The sequence below is a fragment of the Mesoplodon densirostris genome, chromosome 19, assembly GCF_025265405.1.
Source record: "Mesoplodon densirostris isolate mMesDen1 chromosome 19, mMesDen1 primary haplotype, whole genome shotgun sequence".
In the NCBI taxonomy this organism is placed as follows: Eukaryota; Metazoa; Chordata; class Mammalia; order Artiodactyla; family Ziphiidae; genus Mesoplodon; species Mesoplodon densirostris.
In genome coordinates, this window is record NC_082679.1 from 4956128 (window position 1) to 4982754 (window position 26627).

Consider the following 26627-nt stretch of genomic DNA (forward strand, 5'->3'; position numbering starts at 1 on the left):
TACAATTACAATTAGCAACAACAAAAAAATATTTGGGGAGTGAATGTATGAAATTTCAAGTTTATCTATCAAACAAAAAAAATTCCCATTGTACATTGTTCATTTTTAAGAGAAAACTCATGAACATCGGTATTTTCAAATTATTTCACTGAGTGATTCAAGCATAAAAGAGATTTATGATTTTTAAGTTTTCTAATATTTTGCATATGCGTACTATATTCGTATTTTCCCGTCATGTAAATCAAGGTGCATGCCTTAGGTTTACCTTGGACACAATAAAGAATATGAAGCACTACATTCATGTAATGCATACTCATGGATGTGGAGCAGGTTTTAGGGAATGTTCAAAAAAAACAAAACAGTCCCAATGTGGAGTCGCTTGCCCCCAGGACAGCAAACCAAGACTTACTTGCAGTTTCACCCCTCCCAGGAATGTGACCTTAAATCTGGAATTCCCTGAACAACACTACAGATGTAATCTACAGGATAAGGCCTTTGCAATCCCTCCCCCAGCAAAAGGTAACCTTGCCAAATAAACTTTTTTCTTTTGGAAATATCTTTCTTATCCTGCCTGGTTTCTATTTACAAATGATTTCCATTTTGTACAGCTGCTTTGAGCCCCTCTTTATTTATTGATACTAGATGGGATGCACACTGATTCACAAATCATCCAAGAAAGCCAGTTAGTTCTTTAAATTTACTTGGTTCAATATTTGTTCTTTAATAGAAGGCAGAGCCTTAAATGCACTCCTACGGTATTTTCACTATAGCCGCATAAATATTCTGGAGCAGAGTTTGCAGAGAATAAGTCAGGTACAAATTATGAATATCTAATTCCTAAACCGTATGTTGTTTGATTCCACCACGGAAAGAAATTGTTACAGATTCTTTCAACCCTGAGAGCCTAATGGTGCTTCTGTTATAAAGCACTGATGTGGAACAAAACTGTGCTGGTGGAAGAAACATGATGCATCCAGGGTTATGAAAAATGATTGATTTTATTAATTAAAGAACACCTATTTTTATTGATTCAGAATTAAACCAAAGCAAAATGTAATGGCAACAGTCAAATGTGAATCATACACATGCACATACTGTTTTTCTCTCATGCTAACTGCTCTCTTTCAATTTCCAAGAAGACTAATTTTTCATTAAACATACATATATATAGAACAGCTATTCCCATTCATTGCAAAAAGTGATCAGCTTTTCCTTTGTACTGTTTCTACCACATAATCAGTCCCTAGGAACCTGTCACTCTCCTCCTGCGAAAAGTCCAGTTCCTTAATGTCCCTTCTGCTCTGTTCACGGCCAGTTGGTAGACCATTCTGTGCTGTAACCCGTAATGGCCTATCTACAGAAGGGCCTGAATATAGTAAGCATGATTAGTCATGTCACAGTTTTACACTATTCACTGCCACCCCCCAACTAATGTTAATTCACACGCTACTGAATTTGATAATAAAGGGTCCCACTTTTACCAGGGAACATGGATGTGGATGAACTATAGCTAATGAAGTCAGCCCCCGCATCTTATTGATTCTTTCCCAGAGACCATTCTGAAAGGCCTGTAATTAAGGCATAAAATCAACAGACTTCAAACTTCAGGTTGAAAGGCATTAAGAGCAACACAGCCTTTTCAAAAAAAGACAAATAATTAAATATTTATACACTGAAGATAATGGGCCATTTCCACAAATGTCCTTCTTCCTGTCATACACATCATGTCATACGTTTTACCATACATGACTTGTAATTATTCTGCTGTATGCAATCTCAGATTAATCTCCAAGAACTAAAGACATCTGTTTCTAGTATAGATTCTCTGACACAGTCTGTTGTCAGAAGGGCTCAAAATATTTCCATATCATTACACCAATGAAAATCTTTACAACATTTCTTGCCACACACATTACATTTGTGTGGTTTCCCTCCAGGATAAGTATTTTGATATCTAGTGATGAATGAGCAATAATCTGAAACCTTGCAATACTCACTTTTTAAGGCACAACGCAAAAGCTTTGACACATTCATTACATCTGTAATGTCCTGTCCAGTATAGATTATCTGATGATTGGTGAGATGTGAGCCCTGAGTAAAGGTTTTTCCAATGCATGGCATTTGTGAGGTAGTCTCCAGAATGAATTCTTTAGTGAATGAATTTCTTCTCGAAAGGCCTGGTCATACTAAATACGTTTATCTGATTCTTTCCAGCGTGATTTTTCCAATGAAGCGTAACATGTGGACACCTGCCAAAACCCTCACTTAAAGTCTCTCACCAGTATGGATTACCTGATGGTAAGGTAGGATTGAAAGTAAACTGAAGGATATGCCACACATTATATTTGAAAGATTTCTCTCCAGTATAAATTCTTTAGTGGATATTAAGGTATGAATTCTGACTAAAGACTTTGAGACATTCATTACATTTCTATGGTTTCTGTCTAGCATGGATTATCCAATCGTAAGGCTTTGCCACACTGAAGACATGTGCATGATTTCTACCACTAGGAATCTCCCATGGACTGAAAGTGTCAATTTTGAAGGAAGTCCTTCCCACCTATATTACATTAATATGGTTTCCCCTCTGTATTTATTACCTAATGTGTAGTGAGGGTTGAAATCTGAGTAAAGGCTTTTCAGCACTCAGTATTTTTGAAAGGTTTCTCTACAGCATGTATTCTACAATGAGTTGCAAGTAGTGAATTTTGACTAAAGACCTTACCACACTAATTATATTTGTAAGGTTTTTTTTCCAGTATGTATTCTCTGATGCTTTGCAAGGGTTGCATTTTGACTAAATACCTTGCCACACTCATTACATTTGTAAGGTTTCTCTCCAGTATGACTCCTCTGATGAATCCTGAGGTGTGGATTTTGAGTAAAGACCTTGCCACAGACATTACATTTATAAGGTCTCTCTCGAGTATGAGTTCTCTTATGAGCTGCAAGGTGTGAATTACGACGAAAGTCTTTGCCACAAAAATCAAAATCACATTTATATGGTTTTGCTCCTGTATGGATCATCTGATGTCGACTGTGGGCTGACTTATCGTTAAAGGTTTTGCCACACTCATTACATTTGTAAGGTTTCTCTCCAGTATGAATCCTCTGATGTCTTGCAAGATATGAATTTTGACTAAAGACTCTGCCACATACATCACACTTATGTAATTTTTCTTCTGTGTGGATTAACTGATGTCTACTGAGTTTCGATCTGTAATTAAAGGCCTTGCCACACTCATTACATTTGTAAGGTTTCTCTCCAGTATGATTTCTCCGATGAATTGCAAGGTCTGAATTTCGACTATAAACTTTGCCACATATATCACATTTATGTAATTTCTCTCCTGTATGGATGTTCTGATGTCGAGTGAGGGTTGAGCTCTGCTGAAAGATTTTGCCACACTCATTACATTTGTAACATTTCTCTCCAGTATGAATTACCTGATGCCTTGCAAGGGCTGCTTTCTGACTAAAGACTTTGCCACACTCACTACATTTGTAAGGTTCCTCTCCAGTATGAATTCTCTGATGAACTGCAAGGACTGCTTTTTCACTAAAGACCTTACCACAGTCATTACATTTGTAAGGTTTCTCTCCAGAATGAATTCTATGATGTTTTGTAAGGTATGAACTTTGACTAAAGACTCTATCACACACATCACATTTATATAACTTTCCTCCTTTATGAATTACCTGATGTTTCCTGAGGTTCGAGCTATGATGAAAGATTTTGCCACACACATTACATTTGTAAGGGTCCTCTCCAGTATGAATTGCCTGATGACATGCAAGCGTTGCTTTTTGACTAAAGACCTGGCCACACTCGTTACATTTGTAAGGCTTCTCTCCAGTATGAGTTCTCTGATGAACTGCAAGATTTGAATTTCGACTATAAACTTTGCCACATACATCACATTTATGTAATTTCACTCCTTTATGGATTATCTGATGTCGACTGAGGATTGAGCTGTGATAAAAGGTTTTACCACACTCATTACATTTGTAAGGTTTCTCTCCAGTATGAATTCTCCAATGACTTGCAAGGGTTCCTTTTCGACTAAAGAACTTCCCACACTCGTTACATTTGTAAGGTTTCTCTCCAGTATGAATTCTCTGATGAAGTGAAAGGATTGAACTTCGATTAAAGACTCTGCCACATACATCACATTTATATGGTTTTGCTCCTGTATGGATTCTCTGATGTCTTCTACGATTCGAGTTGTGATGAAACACTTTATCACACACATTACATTTGTAAGGTTTCTCTGCAGTATGAATTCTCTGATGAACTGCAAGGAATGATTTTTGACGAAAGACTCTTTCACACATGTCACATTTATATAAATTCTCTTCTGTATGGATTACCTGATGTCCAGTGATGTGTGAGCCATGTTTAAGGGTTTTGCCACACATGTTATATTTGTAAGATTTCTCTCCAGTATGATTTCTCTGATGAACTGCAAGGTCTGAATTTCGACTAAAAACTTTGCCACATACATCACAATTATGTAATTTTTCTTCTGTATGGATGATCTGATGTCGAGTATAGTCTGAGACCTGATGAAAGGTTTTGCCACACTCATTACATTTGTAAGGTTGTTCCCTGTGTGTCCTCTGGTCTTGTGTCAGTACTGAAGGATGCATAAAATCATTCCCATTTGTATCAGAAATGCTTGTTTGGACAACAGGAGAAATTGTCTGAAGTGGTGAAAATGAGGCACTACAGTTGATAGTCTTGTCAGCTTGATTAAATTCATCAATTTTTTGTTCACTTTTAAATATACGCAATTCATCCCAAAAGCTTGATGCAAGCCTATTTTCAATAGGCTTAATTCCTACAACACTCCTACCAAGTCCATCTCTCTTATCAGTAGGATTTTCATTATGGGACATAGGAGTTCCTTTGTAATTTCTTACCTCACTTCTCTGCTGAGACTCAAAGTCAGATATATTTTCCTGGACTTCCCTGAGGTAAAAATATTTCATTTTATTCCTTTCATGTCTTCCCAACATCACTGTTTGTAATACTTCTCCTCTACCAGTGTTTACTTGTAGTTGTAATTTCTTGATCACGTGTATAGGAGAGATGTCTAGAAGATAAAAGAACCATAAGTAGCCTATTCATTTTAATTCATAAATAAATGCTTCATGTTATATACCTGATATTACACCAAAACTAACACTTATACCAAAGTTATTAACTTTCCAACAAAGATCTTAAAGTTTTTAGGAACACAAAAGGAATGATTCTTTACTAAAGAAAAAGTAATTAATTTTAGGGTACTGTACTTTCAAACAACCTATGCCTAAAATACTCACATAGGAATAACTTCTGTTAGCTATCACAGGAAGTGTGTATTTCCACCATGATGTGTAAGCACACACCAATTAACAGTAAACAAACCGCTGTCTCAGAACTGAGAAGAAAAATACATTACACTATGCATATATTCTGCATACCTAATAGTCACAAATAATTGTTAAATAGCAGACAATATATTTTAACAGTCAGTAATAGAAAACTAGCGGGAATTCCCTGGCGGACCTGTGGTTAGAATGCCGCACTTTCACTCCAGAGGGCCCAGGTTCAATCCCTGGTCAGAGAACTAAGATCCCACAAGCTGTGCAGCATGGCCAAAATAAAAGAAAACTAGCATATTAATGAATAATCTAAATGAGTTGCAGATAGAATTGGGAAACAAATATAGCATAGATAAAATGAAGAATTTGATAAAACAACTTTTTTAAAAAACAAAATATTTTTCTCAGTACCTCCTATAAAACTACGTACCCATGAAAAAGCATAAAACATCTAAAAGCCAATCATCCGTAAATCAAAATTAAATATTTATGAATAAAATATTCTCCATTTATATTTACAACCAATTAATGGAGCAATTCCCAACCTATGAAGCGCCCTTAAACATCCAGTTCATTGGCTCCAAAATATACATAATAAAGAGTGAGCAACTGGTAAATTTATTAACTACAGTCAGAAACAACGTTGTTGAGACAAATCGCAAAAATAAACAAATAAATAAGCATACAATATAAAATGCAAAGGGATGTCAATAAACATGACAGACTATTAATATATCTTGATATACAAAAGTACCTTTTGAGTCTTTACTAAAAACATGCACTATTCAAAGGCATCTAACAGTAATAATTTCCTTTAAATGGCTTGAAGAAACTTAGCACAATTTTTCAAATTAGGACAGCAGACGCACAGTTTTATGTACACAATCCCAACTGACACAGAAAGTAGTGAGAGAAACAGGATTTGAACCTGGACCTACAGACTAAAACAACATAACTTAAGCATGACTTCCCAGACAAGCAGCATAAATCACATAATATTACAGCAAATTCCAAGAGTTTAAAAAGAAAACTTCAAGGGAGATGCAAGAAGACGTGAGCTGTGTAACTAAAAATGTTGTTCAAGCCTCCCTCCTGGAAATGGTTTCTGGCTCATCATTGGAGGTGTCACTCCACCTCATAAGCTCTCTCATTAAGATGCTTCAAAATTAGGTGCAGACGCAGAGTGAACAATGGTGCACACACAGGTGATGAAAAATATGGCATCAACAACAATTTACTCAACAATGTCACAAATATGGGGATGTGAACTTGGACACTTTTCTTAGGAGAAATTCCTATACCATTTAACTGAGGCTGAAAGGGGATGGTCATTAGCATATATGAAACACTGTCACAGTGCCCTTGAGACATGCCTTCGTGTCATTCCACAAAACCAGAAAAAAGAATGTGGAAAGACTAATCGGCCAGGCTCTGATGGTAACCTGGAACATGCTGAACTCTCCACTAAACAGCTTGAAGTGGTGATTCTGTATGTAGCAGGAAAATGTTACAAGATATGAGGAAAAGTATTCTCTGATTTTCCGTTACCCAGTAAACCCACTCCATAGAGAGTCCACCAGAAGTTGTCCATTAACTAAGGGTGGATTATCACAGCAAACAAACTAGAAAAATTTCAGAGCCTAGGGCTATGTATTTCAAAAACAGAGTTATAGAAGCACAATCATACAAACTTAGAGGAGTACAAAATCAGGAAGAGTATACATTTCCCAACTAGGTAGAGCAGTACAAGAGTGGAAAAAATGCAAGATACGTGTGTCAGATTCTATAGGACCTTCAGATGGAACCATGAGCTTTACCCACAGATGCCAAAGCAAAACCCTGAATATTCACATATTCACCTCATGAAAGACTGGGGATTAAAAAAAGGATCTCTCTGTCCATTATCTTTACAGTTTTCCTAAGTAAAAGTTACATAAGATCCATTCAAACTGGCTGTTACACACATCCTGCAGTTTGTGGCAAAAGCAGAACGTAAGAAATGGCTGAGGGATCTAAATAAGCAGACAGGGGTTGAGACAGCTCCATGTAGGTTCTGAGGTGCCAGATGGAATAAGAGAACAGCCAGTGTCTCCCATCTTCTGATTACGTATCCTAAAAACATCAAATGTGGATGGAACTGGGAAATGTTCAGGTATTGAGTCTGGAGGCATCAGCTCTTATCTATATGGACTGAGAACTGAGCTTCCAATAAAATCATGCCCTGAAGGAGAGATGAGGGGGCAAGAAACCCCAATAAAACAGCTCGCTTTGGACAACTGGTACTCAATTGAGCAGGAGGCTTTGGGATCACTGGGCAGCAGGGACTCACTGCCAGCCTGCCAGACTCATGGCCTGGTCTCGATTCTCCTGGTGGGCATTTCTCTGCTCAGGGCCGCTGCCAGCCTGAGACTGGCAACCTTTTCTGCTGAATATCCCTAGGCAAGATATGAGTGCCAGGGAGGGGATGGATTCCTCCCTCCACAAAGCGCCTCCTAGCCCATGCTGGGCATGTTCCAGGAATGGGAACTGGCTTTCAACTTTCACCACAGGCCACCCTTAGCCAGCAGGAGCACACTGAGGAAATTTTACCATCATATTCAATGCATGAGAAAGTTGACTGTTTTTCCCCCTGCTGCCAACACAACAGACAGACATCAATAAATGACACTAATAAAATGTGGTACTATTTAAAAGAGAAACGAAAAACAGCCCGCCTCACGCTCCTCAAAGTCAAGCAACAACCAGTTCACAGGAGCCAGATATGGAGTGTTCTAGATCATGATAAAGGCTTTGCTTTTGTCTCTGTAGGAGCTGCAGCACCACTGCAGGGTGAAAGAATACATTTTACGTGTTGAAAGAGTGATAAGTTATGGAGCAGAAAAACTTCCTCTGAGAGTTCATAATAATAAACAAACACTGGTATTCTCATAGAACTCTCCAACAAGAGTGTTCAGAGTTTCTCAAACACTATTAATAATGAGGCTTCCCCTCAGCCCTTCTGAGATCTGACCTATATTCAAACTTTGATACATCCCCAAAGGCATTCACCTCACTCTCTACAGCCTAGGGCTCTTTCTTTTGCTACAAAGTGGGTAAAATATGCAGATGAGAAACAGAAATTCCTCCAGTTAAGAACAAAGAAACATGATTTGCTGTGGATTTTCCAGAAACTTAGTTCCTTGTTCACCAGAGGATTGAGGACATTACCAATGGGTCTAGAAAAATATTTCAAAAATTCACCCACTGCTTGCCTCCTTCTGAATACACAGGGAACAGTATAACATGCAGAAACATAGTTCTTTTCCTAGAACTCCATAATCAAAAGCCCATGGGTAGAAAATAGGAAAGTGGGTATATCAAAAGCTTGCCATAACTACATGAGCTCTGGAACAACCCCTGATGGATCATGAAGTGAGCAGATCATCGGAGGAAAAGGTATATATCATGAAGCGTTTCACGTCTGAGTCAACAGGGATTTCATATCAGTCAAGGAAAACCAGCTCAAATGAGGCACACAAAGGAAATGTAAAGATACCAAGGGAAGATCCCTACTTCTAGAGGGAAGTTATCCTCACCCAGGAAGAGCAGGTTCCTGTAGGTCTCCAACATCACGTCCCTGTACAAGGCTCGCTGAACTGGTTCCAGGCATTCCCACTCCTCCTGAGAGAATTCTATGTCAATATCCTTGAATGTCAACTGTTCCTGAAATGAAAATACATTTCACCAAGGGGCCCTGAGGAGAGTTCTTATTTGCACACAAAATGACAAGAAGAGAGGGGTAAGGATGAATTCAGTTTAAGTACGTTTTCTGACAAATCCATGTAAAGGTATTTGGAGAAAATTATCAGTCTCTAATTTTAATTTCTTATGCTTTTTCATGAGATTATGATATCCTCCAGCTAATGTGGATTTTTCATTTTGGGGGAAAATATATGAAATACATACAAATAAAATTCAATAATGGATTGTCTATGCAGAAGTATTACATATTATGTTTTACATACTGAGTGATATTCAATATCTAGATGAGCTATAAAATGAGTGATGTCTTAAGTCCACAGTGGCTTTAAAAAAAGTCAAAATCTTAAATTATGATGATGACGACAACAGCAATGACTAATGGTGGTTGAATACTTCCTATATGCAAAAAACTACTCTAAAGGCTTTATAGATGTGAGCTTATTATCAACCTAACAACTCTTTAGAGTAAGATCTGTTCCCATCTTACAGAGGAGAAAACTGTCAGAGACAGTCTGAGAAACTCAACTGAGGTTAAGAAGCTAAGAAATGACAGAGCAAGCACATGAACTAAGGTGGCTGGGCTCTGGAATTGAAGCTAAAGAAGCAGAAAATTTAGTAACAGAAAGAACAGTAAAAGTACACTGACAGAGAATTCCTGGAGAAACCTTGAAAGGTCACTACAGATGTGGGCACACACAAAAATGTACATAAAATGTTAGTAATATTATTACTATTTAAACCATTAAGGGAATTCCTTGGCAGTCCAGCGGTTAGGACTCCTCACTTTAATTACTGAGCACCCAAGTTCAATCCCTGGTAATGGAACTAATACCCTGCAAGTCGAGCAGTGCAGCCAAAAAACATTTAAAAATTGAAAGAAAAAACAAAATACATTAACAGGAGAGTGTAGAAAAAATTCAAGGCCATGGAACATATTTAAGATACCATTTCAACTGAAAAAGATATTTTACGTAGTAATAAAATCATGATGATTTTATTTATGTATGTATCTGTATTTATGTATGTATGTATTTATGTATGTATTTTATGTATCTGCAGAAACACAGATACATAAAACAATGGAGCAGATTAGAATACCAGAAATACTCCTTGGTATATATGAAAAATGTATTGACATGGATGCCAAGACTGTACAACAGGGAAAGCAGAGTCTCAATAACAAATGGTGCTAAGAAACTAGATATCTACTAACAAAAGAATGAAGCTGGAACACTGCCTGCATCAAAGGTAGAAACTGTGTGTCAAAGGATACAATCCAAAGAGTGAAAAGACAATTTCTGAGGAATGGAGGTGTGAAAATGATTTAAAGAATTTCCAACTGTCAGAGATTTAGGCTGATTTCATAGTTTAAATTCGATGATGGACTAAAACACATTCTACCACTGATGTCTGTCTCTGAACTGACCATTTCCATTCCCTATTATTAAGATTTTGAAGTCAGCTACATTTAGTTTCAATTGCCTTAGAAAAAGCCAGAACAAATTTCTCTTAATTAGTCTGATATCCAGATTTTACCAGGTATTGTGCATATTAAGACCTGACTTCTACTTATAACATCTTTATTAGAGTATAATTGCTTTACAAGGGTGTGTTAGTTTCTTCTTTATAACAAAGTGTATCAGCTAAACATATACATATATCCCCATTTCTCCTCCCTCTTGTGTCTCCCTCTCACCCTCCTACATGCAGCTTCTTTATCCTGGTTTATAGAGAGGGGACACTGCATCCACATGGGACCCCGAAACAATTCCTGCTGCCCAACAGCTGACACCACGTCTCCAATCCTGCCCAGGACTACGCCCAGTGGAAACCATGGGCTCTCATCATCCAGATCACTCTGTCATAGGGAAATGAAATCTAAGTGGAGCTGACAGGGACTGAGGGAAGGCTCTTAATGACAGTGAAAGTACAAGTGTCAACCAGGATACTTCAGAGTCAGACGAGATTAGCGAGTCCAAAGAAGGGCATTTCAGAAAGAACAGACTGAGAATCAAATGAAAATATGACTTTACCTGAGAAAGAGCCATTCCTGACTCCTCCTTCTTTCCTCTCCCTCCTCTTCAGGGCTTCTTCCTCAGGCAATGAGTCTTTCAAGTCGACCTTGGAAGTGGAAAAGATGCTGTTTAATGCTCACAATCAACACACCCGCTTCCTGAGTCACCACCACACACACAGGGAAGCCCTCAGCATGTGGAACAGACAGTCCTCTGCTGCCCACTGTCCCAGGAGGGGCTCAGGACAGTAACTCCCACACAGAGACCAACAAGTCAGTTTGCCCACACTTTCCTTCAGATCAGGCTCCCCTCCTGTGAGGCCCTCATGTACCCAGCAGCAGTGGGCACCTCAGCTGGACCCGACGATCCCCTGCAGGTCACAGACCAGCCCTGATCCATCCCCACGCAGAGCAGAGCCCTCACCCTCAGCCCAGATCTCAGCCCTCGGGAATGGGGGGACCCAGAGTCACGATGCTCAGCGATGGATACAGATTAGAATCACCTCGGACACTTTAAATACTATTGAGGTTGGACCTCATACCAACTATATGAAGGGAAATCTCTGGTCAGAGGGTACAAAACATGTATACACAAAACGCCTCAGCAATCTACGGTGAAGCCTGGGTTGAGAAGCACTCAGAGCAGGCAAGCCCAGCACACCGAGCACTTTAGTTTTCTTTTGCAGCTTTACTGAGGTATAGGTGATAAATAACAATGCTGTACATGGGAGGCACACAATGTGATTATCTTACAGATGTATACACTGTGTAACAATTATCACAATAAAGTAATTTACCCTTCCATCAACTCACAATTACCAACGTGTGTCTGTGAGGTGAGAACATGTAAGTTTTACTCTCTCAGCAAATTCCAAGCATATAGTAACACAGTACGAACTACAGTCAGCATACTGTACATTAGATGTCCATGCCGTACTTATTCATTTCACAACCGAACTATTTGTAACCTTTGGCTAACATCTCCCCAACTGCCCAACCACCCAAGTTCTCATAACAACCTTTATACTCTATGGCTCTATGAGTTTGACATTTCTAGTTTCCATATAAACTGGGTCTTATTCAACCGAAATTATGTCAGAAAAAATCATCGTAATGCCAGAATGTCATAATAATAATTTATGGCTGATATAAATTTCTATATACACTCATTTGTCAACAGACATTTTGGTTCTTTCTACACCTAGACTGTTGGGAATAATGCAATAATGCTCACTGGAGTGCAAATATTTCCTTCATTGGAATGACTTTGTTTCCTTTGGATATCTAGTCACAGGTGGGTTTCACAGATTGTGTGCCTGTTCTTTGTTTAATTTATAGAGGAAACTCCATATCGCTTTCACTAAGAGCTGAACCAATTACATTCCCACCAACAAAGCATAAGGGCTCCCTGTTCTCTATACCATGTGTGTGTGCATGTGTGTGTGTGTGCACACGCATGTTTTGTTGAGACAGGTAGGGAGAGGACAGTAGAAGAACCAATACTGGCCCAGGAGCAAGGAAGTAGCAGCTACATTTTCCCAAGGATGTGCCTCTGGAATGCAGATTACGGTGGTGTTGCTGGTACTCTGATTCTTGGAACAATCTTTCCTACATCAAAGAACTTAATGACCCTTCTCAAGTTGTGCCCATAGACACATACCTACCAGAATCTCTCTAATGAAAATGTTCTGCCATTTGAAGCTTACTACTCATAATTTCCCTTCTGGGCTCAAGTAAACTTACAAAATCTCATAAATCCAACACAGTCTCCATATGACCCATATTCACTCATCCTGCTATAAAATACCAGAAAACATTCCAAACTCTAATAAATCATGCCTGATGGCAAAATACATATGAGACACCCAAGGAACCACCAGACACAAAACACCATATTTTTATTCACAGTGGCCACAGACCAAACACTGATCTCATAAAGCTATATATAAAAGAAAGATGTTGGGCCTCCCTGGTGGCGCAGTGGTTGAGAGTCCGCCTGCCGATGCAGGGGATACGGGTTCGTGCCCCGGTCCGGGAAGATCCCATGTGCCGCGGAGCGGCTGGGCCCGTGAGCCGTGGCCGCTGGGCCTGCGCGTCCGGAGCCTGTGCTCCGCAACGGGAGAGGCCACGACAGTGAGAGGCCCGCATACCGCAAAAAGAAAATAAATAAATAAATAAATAAATAAAAGATGTTTCGGGGCTTCCCTGGTGGTGCAGTGGTTGAGAGTCTGCCTGCCGATGCAGGGGACGCGGGTTCGTGCCCCGGTCTGGGAGGATCCCACATACCATAGAGCGTCTGGGCCCATGAGCCGTGGCTGCTGGGCCTGTGCGTCCGGAGCCTGTGTTCCGTGGTGGGAGGCCCGCGTACCGCAAAAAAAAAAAAAAAAAAAGAAAAAAAAAGTAAGATGTTTCCAATGATGGACATGCCCCAATGAGAACCTGTAACCAAGAAGGACCCTATGGGGACTTCCCAGAACAGAGCCCCCGCTCGATGCTCTCTGCCTGCCTTTTGTCTGTAGAAAACTTTAGTCAAAGAAACAATTTAATCATAGAAGTGAGAAAATGAAGAAAGAAAGGAAAACAGTCAAACAAGACAAAATAAGAATACTTTAGCCATTAAACAACATCAAGGACCTTTAGTTTCTCCTCAAGGACTATAGATAACATTCTGAGGCCTGTCCTTTGAGCTGTTTTGCAGATACTGAAACCCCCACCAGGTGAAAAAAGTTAACTATATGCTGCCCATAAGGACGCAGACCCCAGACTGGTTAGAAGCAGAAGGCTGATGATGTTGACTCCCACTTACCGCACCAAGCCATCAGAAGAATGTCCACGAGCTGATCACACACCCCACAATGCCCCTCCCTCATCCTGTCTTTAAAAGTCTTTGGGGCTTCCCTGGTGGCGCAGTGGTTAAGAATCCTCCTGCCTCAGACTTCCCTGGTGGTCCAGCGGTTAAGACTCTGCGCTCCCAATGCAGGGGACCCAGGTTCAATCCCTGGTCAGGGAACTAGATCCCACATGCAGCAACTAAAGACCCAGCATAGATAGATAGATAGATAGATAGATAGATAGATAAGATAGATAAATAAATAGATAAATAGATAAATAGATAAATAGATAGATAGATAGATGAATGAATGAATAAATAAATAAATACATACAGGGCCTCCCTGGTGGCGCAAGTGGTTGAGAGTCCGCCTGCCGATGCAGGGGATACGGGTTCGTGCCCCGGTCTGGGAGGATCCCATATGCCGCGGAGCGGCTGGGCCCGTGAGCCATGGCCGCTGAGCCTGCGCGTCCGGAGCCTGCGCGTCCGGAGCCTGTGCTCCGCGACGGGGGAGGCCACAACAGTGAGAGGCCCGCATGCCGCAAAAAGGAAAAAAAATTAAAAAATAAAAAAAAAATAAATACATACATACATACATACATACATAAATAAATCCGCCTGCCAATACAGGGGACATGGGTTTGAGCCCTGGTCTGGGAAGATCCCACATGCTGCAGAGCAACTAAGCCCGTGCACCACAACTACTGACTGAGCCTTGCTCTAGAGCCTGTGAGCCACAACTACTGAGCCCGCAAGCCACAACTACTGAAGCCTGTGCACCTAGAGCCTGTGCTCTGCAATGAGAAGCCACTGCAATGAGAAGCCCACAGGCCACAATGAAGAGTAGCCCCCACTTGCCGCAACCAGAGAAAAGCCCACGCACAGCAACAAAGACCCAACACAGCAAAAAATAAAATAAATAAAATTAATTAATTAATTAATTAATTAATTAATTAATTAATTTTAAAAGGGCACAGCCCCTCCTCAGGGTTTAAAAAAAAAAAAAGTTTCCCTGAAAGCTTTCAGGGAGTTCAGGCCTTTTAAGCACAAGCTACCTGGACTCCTTGCTTGGCACCTACAATAAACGCTGCACTTTCCTTCACCACAACCTGGTGTCAACAGATTGGCTTCACTGCACTCAAGCAAGGGGACCCAAGTTTGGTTTGGTAACAAACCCAACATCTTCCAGGAAAACATTCCAAAGTCTCTTTTGTATCTTTCAGAGTGGATGTGAAACTTTCTTCATTTGCAATCCCAAATACTAAATAACACTGAAGTATCCTGAATCCCTCCTGTGACAGTGGGCAAATAATCTCTGCAATTTGCCCTATGTTACTACTCTAAAAATTGCATGTTTCTTAACCTCCATAACACCCAAGTCACCTGTGGAATAGATGCTGTGGGACACGCTCTTGAGTCATCACCTAAGGACAAGGCACCCATCTTCCTGCACCCAAAGATTCCTGTGCACTCAGCTCAGGCCACACTTTTAACCACAATGGAGGAAAATGTTTCTCTTTGCCTACATCCACTGTCTTCATTCCTCCTCAGGTAGGATCAAGAAATACCTAATTAGGGCCTCCCTGGTGGCGCAAGTGGTTGAGAGTCCGCCTGCCGATGCAGGGGATACGGGTTCGTGCCCCGGTCTGGGAGGATCCCATATGCCGCGGAGCGGCTGGGCCCGTGAGCCATGGCCGCTGAGCCTGCGCGTCCGGAGCCTGCGCGTCCGGAGCCTGTGCTCCGCGACGGGGGAGGCCACGGCAGTGAGAGGCCCGCATACCGCAAAAAAAAAAAAAAAAAAAAAAAAAAATACCTAATTAAACCAATGCATGTAAACCTCAGTGTCAGCAGCGAGGTCCCAGGGAACCCGAGCTAAGACACTATGGCACCTCAAACCATGCAATGCGCCCACAACTACCCATAAACCCAATTCCAGGTGCTCCAGCCAGAACTGAAACACCCTTTGCCAGCAGTTCCACACACCCCTTGACCCCACAAGGGACAAATGCAAACACCATTCATTGGGCTCATCTTGAAGCTCCCACTTGATGCCATATCCCTCCTGCAGACCACTATAGGCTCCCCTCTAATTCCCCATTTTTCTACCTCTTCTCCATGCGCTCATGGGAAAACAGGGCTAAAAGGCATAAAGGCCTGCTCAGCAAAGGAGTCCCAACAGGAACAGTCACCAGCTACCTCCCGAAGAACACTGGGCATTCACTTGACCTTCAGTATGAAGGTCAAAAATTGGCCCCCAGGATTCTTGTCTCCTGTCCTCCACACTCACAGGCAATTAAAAAATCCCCTAGCTGTCTGAGGGGGGGGGCTCCTTCATGCCCCATTAGGCTCCAGACTTCTGCCCCCCGCCTTAGCAGAGTGAAATCATTATCCATGATTCTGAGCAGATGAACTGCTGGAAGGCAATGCTCCTGTCCATGGTGGCGACTGGTGCCTGGATGTGCACAGCCTGGAACACTGGGGGCTACAGCGGAGCAGTCACACAGCACACTAAACATGGAGACACCTCAGGACACGGCATGAGGACACCAATTCTGTATGGCTTTTTAGGACTCCCTACATCTTTTGGTTCTTATTTTGAGTTATTAAGTAGCCACATGGGGTAAGGATCAATTACAGTTGAAATATTCAAAACAAACATGGGAACCATCCTTATCACCTACACTGTTCACCTGGTCTTCCCTGAGGATTATTTAGCCCAACCCACAGTCTTAGCATCTAAACACATCCCCAGAGTGAGATGCTGCAGCCATCCCGGAAGGAAGAGAAACACTGTACTCCTTCAATGGAGAAAAAACAAGAAAGACTCCAAAGCAATAGAAAATGGCATTTCTTGGGAGGGAGGAGGGGTGGGATGAATTGGGAGACGGGGATTGACAATATATACACTAATATATATAAAATAATAACTAATAAGAACCTGCTGTGTAAGAAATACATAAATAAAATAAAATTCAAGAAAAAAAAGAAAAGAAAATGGCATTTCTGATGACGCTGATTGATACAGAGGCAATAAATGGTCAACGTGACAGAGATTGTCAGGAAGGGATGGAGAGACCTCTCTGAGCCTAATCCTGAAGGAGCACAAAGGACCTGAGCCACTGGGATTTAAAGGCAGAAGGTAAGAACGGGAACTAAGATTTGAGAGAGAAACGGTTTTGGTGTTTGGGAACACCAAAAGGTGAATGTGACTGGGGTAAAGTGAACCATGGGAAAAGGGCCAGATCCCACGATGAGGCAGGAGACACTCGCGGGGCCCTGAGGATGACACAGGGATGTGAAGCCACAGTGAGGAGTTCGGATTTTGTCCTGAGGACAAATAAGAGCCAGTGGAGGTCTGAGGGGCAGAATTGATATAAACTCTCTTCAAATTTACACTTAACGCAGAAAAATACATCTGACCATGGTCACTTCCACTCTGACCCTACGTTCTTGTCTCCATTCTAGCATTTTGCTTTTGTTTTTCATTCTGGGAAGACAGGGACCCATTCAAAATTCTAAATAGAACTGGACACTCCCCTCTAAAAAGAACTGCCACACACAGACACATACACGATTTGGCCAATCATTTCAGGGCTCAAAGTTACCCAAGCTGAGAGTTTCTGGTCTAGTCTCTCATCTCCATGTTACAAGTGAGCTCCCTGAGGCCCAGAGGGGAGACACGTATGAGAAAGTCCAGGTTGAGTGAACAGAATTAGGTGGAACTGAATTCTTAAGTGGGATCCAGAAGGGCCAGTGGGCAGAGTTTGTCCTTATCATCCTTCCAACCTAAAACACCAGACCATCTTTCATTTGCCTCAGCAAAGGAACCTTCTGTTTCAAGGTCTGGTCTGGTACCAAGCATTTAATTCTTTTCCAGAAGACTGCAGTAAAATCTTTTAAACATGCAGATTTGCAAAAATATACCACCGGTGAAGAAAACATTGGAAAGAGTCAGGTTAGAAATCAGCTCTGAGCAAACTTCATCATGAATAGAGGGGCTCTGATGGAAGAAGGTTCCAAGTCACTACACCCAATCCTTCAATATTTGTAGAGAACAGTCAAGTGGGACCTGAGGGAAGCATCTTCCTATCACTTCATAGCTCACTATCCTAAGAGATCAAATACAATGGAAAAAAACTGAATATTATACTAACTGGTTAAACTAGGTTTTGACTGTTAATATAAAAGATGACTGACATCTTAGTATCATCTTAACTCATCATAACAGTCTAAAATTATTTACTAGTTACCAAAGAACTTTCCCAATACACAAGATAAAGAGGAGACAGGAGGCAGGCCTCAAACAAACCTTAAACACATTTTAAAAAGAAGTATTTTGTGAATTTTTTTAAAATTCTGGTGTGAAAGTTATAAAAACTGAGAATATATCATATTTAGAAAAGAATCACGAGTTGATTATAGAAGATCACCAAAGCTTATTTCAGAAGTTTATAATTAGAGAAGTAGAAATTTAATGCACCAAGATTTATTCCAAGTTACAAAAAGAATTAAATGTAAAAAAAATGAAAAAAAAAAGAAAGAGAAAAAAGTGAATCCATTAGAAAAAAACTCACTTTTAATGTTCCTTCAAAGAGGCACCACGCAGTAACAAAGTCAGTCATTTCTTGCCCCACTTCTCTCCCCTGTGCTCTATCTCATGCCAGGAAAAGGAAAGGGGGTGACCCACAGCTGTCTTGAGTCAAGTCACTGCCCCCTGGCTGAATAGGGACTGGAGATGGAAGTTATCTTCTGATACAAATAACTGCAAAATGCACAAACCTTATAAGAAAGTTTTCCAATTCTCACGCTCATCTGTATAATTTAAGAAAACAAATTTTAAATTTACTACCTTCTGAAACCACAGATCATACATCACAGCTTAATCATCCACATCCAAACAACTCACCACCACCCACCTGCATCCAGTTCCCGCTCTACCTGCACTACTAGGTGCTTCCATTTCACTCCGTTTATCTGTCTCCCTAGTTTTCTCCGTCTCCGTCTCTCTGCTCCCCTCCGCTCTCCCGCTGTGCCTGCCCTCCTCTCCATTTCCTCCCGCACACCTGGCCTGCCCCGCTCTGCAACCTGTTCCCCCTCTTGATGCTCTTTCCTCCCCCACCTCTGCTCCCTCTCTGCCCTCCGGGTTACACCCCTTCTGTCCGTGATACACTCCCTCCCTCCTCACTCTCTGGCACCCCAGGTGGCTATGGTTCCTTGGTGTTCTTCTTTCTTCCTCTGCTGTTCTCTCTCCCAGCACCTTGATGCTCTGAAGGCCATGGTTCCACCTCATCTACGCTCTCCCCCCGCTCTCTGTGTGAAGGGCCTCATCGCTGTTGCCTCCCTTCCTACCGCTGAATCAGGGCCCCTCTATCTATGTTTTCCTCTAATCTGTGGATGAGAGGAAATCTAATGTATAATTAGATTCTGTATAATTCACTTCTTTACTTTATCCACCTGTTACTTGCAAGGCTTAGTCTCTTCCATTTTATTGTCTCTTTACAAGTCCCTAAGCCAAGCCTCTACGTCTCTATTGGTTCTCCCTCATTCTTTTCTCACCTCGGTTTTTCTATTCTTCTCTCAGTCGCTCTCTGTCTCAGCTTCTCCTGGTCCCCCTCTCCCACGTATTTACAGGGATGGCGACTAAATAAGATACCCGCCTACCCGAAAAACGTATTTTCCACTGGGGAGACCGAAGAACATTGGGTGTCACACGGCTGGCCAGGTCACCTCCCCCTACGCGGGGCGAGGGGAAGGGCTGACTACGAAGGGGAGGCCTGCGGAGCAGAAGGACCGGCTTGAGGAGACACGAGGACAAAGAGGCTGCGAGGGAGGGAGGGGGTTCCGGAGAGGGGCGGGCTCTGCAGAATCCCAGGACCTGGGAGAGGACGCGAGCTCTCCGGGAGCGGGGCGACCAGCGCCGCCCTCCAGGGGCCGAGGGGGGGAGGCTGCGCAGCCGCGAATCCACCTCACGGAAGAGGGCTTTACAGGGGGAGGGCAGAGGCAGTAAAGGGCTTTATGAAGGAAAAAGAAGCGAAAGGCGGTGTCTACCTGGACCTAAGGCTTTTGTCAAGGGCTCCGGGACCCACCTCAGAGCGATTTCAAACGCAAAGGAAAACACCAGACCTGTGACGGCGACGTCTGGATTTACTGGGGGCGGAAGGCCGGGGGCCGGCATTTTAAGTCCGTAGTGACTCCCAAGACGCTGAGGGTGGGATATGGTGGACCACGCAGCACAAATTTACACTAGAAAGGAGAAACTTACCTCCGGGAGCGCGAGCTCCACGCCAAGCTCCACGCCAAGCTCCACGCCAAGCTCCACGCCGAGCTCTCTGCTTCCGGTTCCATAAGAAACTGCGCACGCGCAGAGTTAGAGGCAGGGCTTCCAGGGACTTGAACTGAGTGGAGCGCGACCGCGAGGGGCGGGGCAAGGGTGCTCACATCATCGCGGAGATCGCCAGGGGCGTAGTAAGGGGCTGAGGTATGTTACTTTCCGGCACTTTGAAAGTGCCGATTTTAGGTTACTATCTAGAAGTTTTATGGTAAAAGCTTTACAGATGTGTTGGCCACTGATGTCGTAAAACTAACGTTTCCTCCTAACAGGTTGAAACGGCTTCAATAAAAAGCTGTTTTTCCCAGCAGTTTGCTCGCATGCCGCGTTCCAGAGGCTCAAGCAATTCAGAGGTTGGGAATGTGGGTCTCCAAGTGGTAGCTGTAGGGCAGTGGTTGGATCTGGGAACATTTACTGCAGTTAGAATTAACTGAAGCAGTCTGAGGAAACAAAAGCTAGGTTTGTCTCTGTATTACAAACTAGAATGAGAAATACAAAATTCTCCCTAGGTAGAATGGTCCATTTCATACTGACATCCTACAGAAGCGCTCTTCCGTTTCTATTCCTCATTCAGCCAGGAGACCAAACTCAACACTGCTCAGTTCCAGAGACTCAGGGACAAAACCTGGGGTCTGAGACTGGAGAAGTAAGGCATGTGATAATGTTCCTCACTAACAATTGTTTGAAAAAGCAATACATTTTTAAAAATTGTTATAAATTGCATTGTTCTTTCTTTCGGCTAAAGTGTTTTATTTGCCTTTTAAAACCACCTCCCCTCCTCCCCCAGTTTTATTGAGATGTACTTGACATACATCACTGTATAAGTTTAAGTTGTACAGCATAATGTTCTTACATATATTGAAATAATTACCAAAATAAGGCTACTGAGTATCCCATCATCTCAAATACATGCAATAAAAAGACTATATATATATATATATATATATATATATATATTTCTTTTTATTAGAACTGCATTATTGGTACTTCCCTGGTGGTCCAGTGGTAAAGAATACGCCTTACAAGACGGGGGACGCCGGTTCGATCCCTGGTCAGGGATCTAAGATCCCACTTGCCGCGGGGCAACTAAGCCCACGCGCCAAACTACTGAGCTGGTGCACTTCAGCTAGAGAGCCTGCGTGCCGCGAACTACAGAGGCCACACGCCCTGGAGCCTTCGCACCACAACTAAAGAGAAAACAACCCACACACCACAACTAGAGAGATGCCTGCGTGCTGCACCGAAGAGCCCGCGCGCCGCGATGAAAGATCCTGCAAGCCTCAACGAAGATCCCGAGTGCCTCAACTAAGACCGGATGCAGCCAAAAATAAATAAATTAAATAAATAAATAAATAATAAATCTTTTTTTTAAAAACTGCGTTATTCATTAAAATACCTGCTCTATTCTACACTTGTTTTTTGTTATTGTTGTTGTTGTTTTTTTAACAACAATCCCAAGGGGATGTGGGATCTTAGTTCCCTGACAAGGGATCAAATCCAAGCCCCCTGCACTGGAAGTGTGGAGTCTTAACCACTGGACTGCCAGGGAAATCCTATTCCACACTTTTGAGAGTTACCTTTAAATATCTTTCAGAAAAACTTGTTTATGAAATTATAGTTAAGTATATAATAACTAAACAATGTAATTTCAAACTGACTATATGTTCATTATGAGGGTAATTAGAAAGTTTCACTTTCTATATTCAAATTGTAATATATTTTAGCTCTTTAGTTTTTTATTTCGAAAAGTACTGTCAAGTGTGGATAAAAGAGCCTATAAAATATACAGCCTTTAGAAGACATTGGGATTTATTTCCATCTAAAGAATAATTAAGTTGCAATATTTCTAAGGGTATTTAGTAAGGAGAATGTCCTGGTGTAGCACATACATAAATACAAGAAGATATATCACATTTTAAAAGTTGCAGTGACTCAAATTTTGTGAACTGTTAGGTAGATTACTCTGTATTATACAATATTTCTAACTAGCATGTTGGCAAAAAAGCCATTTCAGCATGGACTTCCATGATTCCAAGCAAAGAAATGAGTCGATAGTGGAACTTTTCATTAAACACAGAAGAATAGAGGAGAAGCCAATTATAGGGGAAAGTCATTTTTTGAATGGAGAGTTTTGTTGCAGGAAAATATATTCATAAGGGGAAAATAAAAACCTAAATTTCCTAAATCACAGGAAGATTTTGACATGTCTCCCTGTATTTCATTATGATACAGATGCAAACAATTCAAAAATGTAAAAAACACAAGGATATAGTTTGAGACACACACACACACAAACCCTGTCCTAGAAAATTAAAAAATACACATTTTTGAGTTCAGATGGAATGACTGAAATATTTACCACTGTCAAACTTAGGTAGGGACAGGTTTTATTCCAAATGATTATTACAATATAGAGAATGATCCAGCCATAAAATCTGTAAAGCCTTAAAATTCAGACCAGAAAAGAACTTTTTTTTACACCAAGAGGTCAACAAGTGGGAAAACTCGCATATGGTGGAGTGGATGACCAGGTGGCATGAGCTTACATACTTGGGGGATGTTTTACACTAAAGTCACCTATGCTTGGTTAAGTTTCTGCAGCGCTGTTGTTCTGAATTACAATGCTTAAAAGGGGTTCAAAACATAGGCCCCTTGGGAGAGGAGGAAAGCACAAGTAAATTTTGATTAAATCATGGTAAGTGCCATTATATCCAGAGATAAGTGAAGACAAACAATAAGGCAATGGATGGGAATTTGGAGGATTCTCATCTGGCTGGTTTCTAAGTAAACAAGGGGGCTATCAGGAGTCTTACTGAAATTAATGGGGAAGTGTACTTCTTAGCAAATAAACTGTTTCCGTCCAGGCAAAAGAAGAAAGGGAGGTCTTTAACCTTCAATATTTTCCAGAGTTACAGACTTGGAGTAAAGTCTAACATTGTCTCTACATAATATGATGTCAAGCAAAATTCAAAAAATAATAAGTACACATTATATTTGAAAAATGGAATATTAGAAATTTAAACCAATAATGATAATAAAAAAACTTGCCCAGGAACCTCAGCATTTGAGTTTGGATGGTATTGAAGGACCCTGCATGCTCATTGTGCCTCTGTTGTGTCTGTCCCTGTCACGTGCAAGAGAAATCATTAAGTGTTGAAAGATGTTGCTCTAAATCATCAAGTCAGAGGTCTGTGAACTATAAACTGAATAAAACCCTAGAGGTTATTTTAAGACCAAAATTGTTATAACTCTATTTCTGTTTTGTAGGTAAGTTCATTTGTATGCTTTTTTTTAGATTCCACATATAAGCGATATCATATGGTATTTGTCTTTCTCTGTCTGACTTCACTCAGTATGACAATCTCTAGGTCCATTCATGTTGCTGCAAGTAGCATTATTTCATTCTTTTTATGGCTGAGTAATATTCCATTGTATATATGTGCCACATCTTCCTTATCCATTCCTCTGTTGATGGACACTTAGGTTGCTTCCATGTCCTGCCTGTTGTAAACAGTGCTGCAATGCACACTGGGGTGCATGTGTCTTTTCGAATTATGGTGTTTCAACTTTGTTTTCTAAAAGTCCCTGGGCAAGGTACCATTGCTGGAGAGGGGATGCTTTCCTCCCTCCACAGAGCACCTCCTGGTCCATGCTGGGCTGGTTCTAGGCATGGGAGTCGGCTTCAAAGTTTCACCACATGCTGCCTAAGCCCGCTGGAGCACATTGAAGAATTTTCACCATCATTTTCAGTCAATATCACACCCTTTTCACATGAGAAAGTTGAGTACCTCCCCCGACCGCAGCTGTCACCACAACAAAGAGACATCAATAAATGAAACTAATAAAAATACGGTAATATATGAAGGAAAACAAAAAACAAAAATCAGCCCGCCTCAAGCTCCTCCAAGTCAAGCAACAATGAGTTCACAGGAGCCAGATGGCAAATGTAGCAGCTCATGACCAAGACTTTCCCTTGTCTCTGGTGGAGCTGCAGCACCAATGGAGGGTGAAAGAACACATTTATTTTACATATGGATGGAGAAAGTGATAAGTTATGGACAAGAAAACTTCCTATGAGAGTTCAAATAATAAATAAACTTCTGTATTCCCAAAGAACTCTCCAAAGAGGGGAGAGTTTCTCAAACGCTGAGATCTGAGATCTGACCTGTGTTCACACTTCAGTACATCCCCAAAGGCATTCACCTCACTATCTACAGCCTAGGCCTCTTTCTCTTGCTACAAAGTGGGTAAAATATTCAAATGAGAAGCAGAAATTCCTCCACGTAGGAAAAAAGAAACATGATTTGCTGTGGCTTTTCCTGAAAACTAGTTCTTTGTTCACCTGAGGATTGAGGACATTACCAATGGGTCTAGAAAAATATTTCAAAAATTCACCCACTGCTTGCCACCTTCTGAATACACAGCAAACAGTATAATATGCAGAAATGAAGCTCTTTTCCTAGAACTCCTAAATCGAAAGCACATGGGTAGAAAAGAGGAGTGGGTATGTTAAAAGTTTGCCATTGAGCTTTATAAGTAAACTGTGTTCATTTGCAGAGGACATCTGACTATTGTCTCTCTTACTCTGAACCCCCCTATTCCTGCCTCCATCTTAGCATTTTTGTTTGTCTTTTTCAGTTTTGAGGACTGAGACCCATTTTAAATACTAAGTACAGTTAGATACTCTCTCCAAAAAGAACTGCCACACACAGAAACACAGCCAATCTGGCCAATCAGTTCAGGCGTCAGTGTTGCTCAAACTGAGAGTTTCTGGTCTAGTCTCTCATCTCCATGTTACAAGTGGGCTCCCTGAGGCCCAGACGGGAGATATTTCTGAAGAGGTCTAAATTGAGTGAATAGAACCGTGTGTTCTGTTGGGCTCCCTGAGGCCCAGACGGGAGACATTTCTGAAGAGGTCTAAATTGAGTGAATAGAACCGTGTGTTCTATTGGGCTCCCTGAGGCCCAGATGGGAGACATTTCTGAAGAGGTCTAAATTGAGTGAATAGAACCGTGTGTTCTATTGGGCTCTCTGAGGCCCAGACGGGAGACATTTCTGAAGAGGTCTAAACTGAGTGAATAGAAACCGTGTGTTTCCGAATGGAATTCTGGAAAGGCCACCTGAGCGGCCAGTGGACAGAGCTTGTCCTTATTCTCCCTCTCATTTAAAACACCATCTTTCACGTGCTTCAGCAATGGAAACTTCTCGTTCAAGAACTGATCACACTGATTACCAAGCTTGAATGGCATTCCAGGAGCTTAGGCTTCAGATTGAGGGCTACAGGGAGAAGGGGAGGCTTGTATGCGGAGGAGTGAAGGGCTCTTACAGGGGACGAATGGGAGTGTGGGCAGATCCAATACAAGGAGATAGTGATGGGCTGTTGCACTGTCTAGCCGAGAGAAGACCAAGTCCTGGAGAACATGGGTGCAGTGGTGATAGGAAGAATTCTGGTAATTCTTCTCCAGAAAAATCACAGTAACATTTAAAAATACAGAATAGCAAAACATAGCAGAAAACCTTTTTAGGGGTCAGCCTAGAAAGAAACTATGAGCAAACTTCTTCATCATGAATACAGGGGCTCTGATGGAAGAAGGTACCAAGTCAATCCAGTCCTTCCTTCATCATTTGCAGAGGACAGTTAAGAGGAACCTGATGGAAACATCATCTCACATTTCAAGAGATCACAGAAAAAGGAGGAAAATGGAATAGAAGGGAACAGGTTAAACTAGATTTTGAATGTTAATATAAAAGATATTTGACATCTTTGCCAAGTACTCATCAAAATAGACTAAAATTATTTATCACTTACTGAAGTACTTTTCCAAGATCTCAGATAAAGAGGAGGAAGCACACAAACATCAAACAAATGTCAAAAATAGTTAATGGGAAATAATTTGTGAACTACATTAAATCTAAAATTTCTGGTGTCAGGAATTCACTGGCGATCCAGTGGTTAGGACTCTGTGCTTTCACTGCAGAGGGAGCGGGTTCAATCCCTGGTCGGGGAACAAAGATCCCGGAAGCCATGCAGCGTGGTCAAAAAAAAAAAACATAAAAACAAAAAAATAAAAATGCTGGTGTCAAAGATTTAAATATTTGAGAATCTATCATATTTAGAAAAGAACGACATGAGTTAATTATAGAAGGCCACCAAAGCTAAGTTCAGTAGTCAGTAATTATTTATAGAAAAGTAGAAATTGGACATATTAAGATTTATTTCAAACTCCAAATAATTAACTGTAAAAAAGAAAAAAAAAAGTAAATCCAGTCCAAAAAAACCCCCAAGAGTTTTAACATTTCTTTAAAGAGGCACCTTGCGGTGATAGGCATTTCTTTCCCCACTTCTC

General features: G+C 41.3%; 2 protein-coding genes across 2 annotated transcripts; both read right to left on the reverse strand.

The window, feature by feature from the left end:
• Window positions 1-1851: 1851 nt before the first annotated feature.
• Window positions 1852-2677, reverse strand: LOC132480695 (putative zinc finger protein 818). Its single transcript, XM_060085076.1, is given in 3 exon segments — window positions 1852-2181; window positions 2272-2470; window positions 2601-2677. Coding segments are annotated over 3 exon segments (606 nt in total).
• Window positions 2443-20298, reverse strand: LOC132480780 (zinc finger protein 836-like). Its single transcript, XM_060085209.1, has 4 exons — window positions 20215-20298; window positions 11142-11229; window positions 8943-9069; window positions 2443-5096 (listed from the first exon to the last, which is right to left on the reverse strand). The coding sequence occupies exons 2-4, from the start codon at window positions 11154-11156 to the stop codon at window positions 2734-2736; spliced, it is 2505 nt and encodes an 834-aa protein (XP_059941192.1). The 5' UTR covers window positions 11157-11229; window positions 20215-20298; the 3' UTR covers window positions 2443-2733.
• Window positions 20299-26627: the final 6329 nt, after the last annotated feature.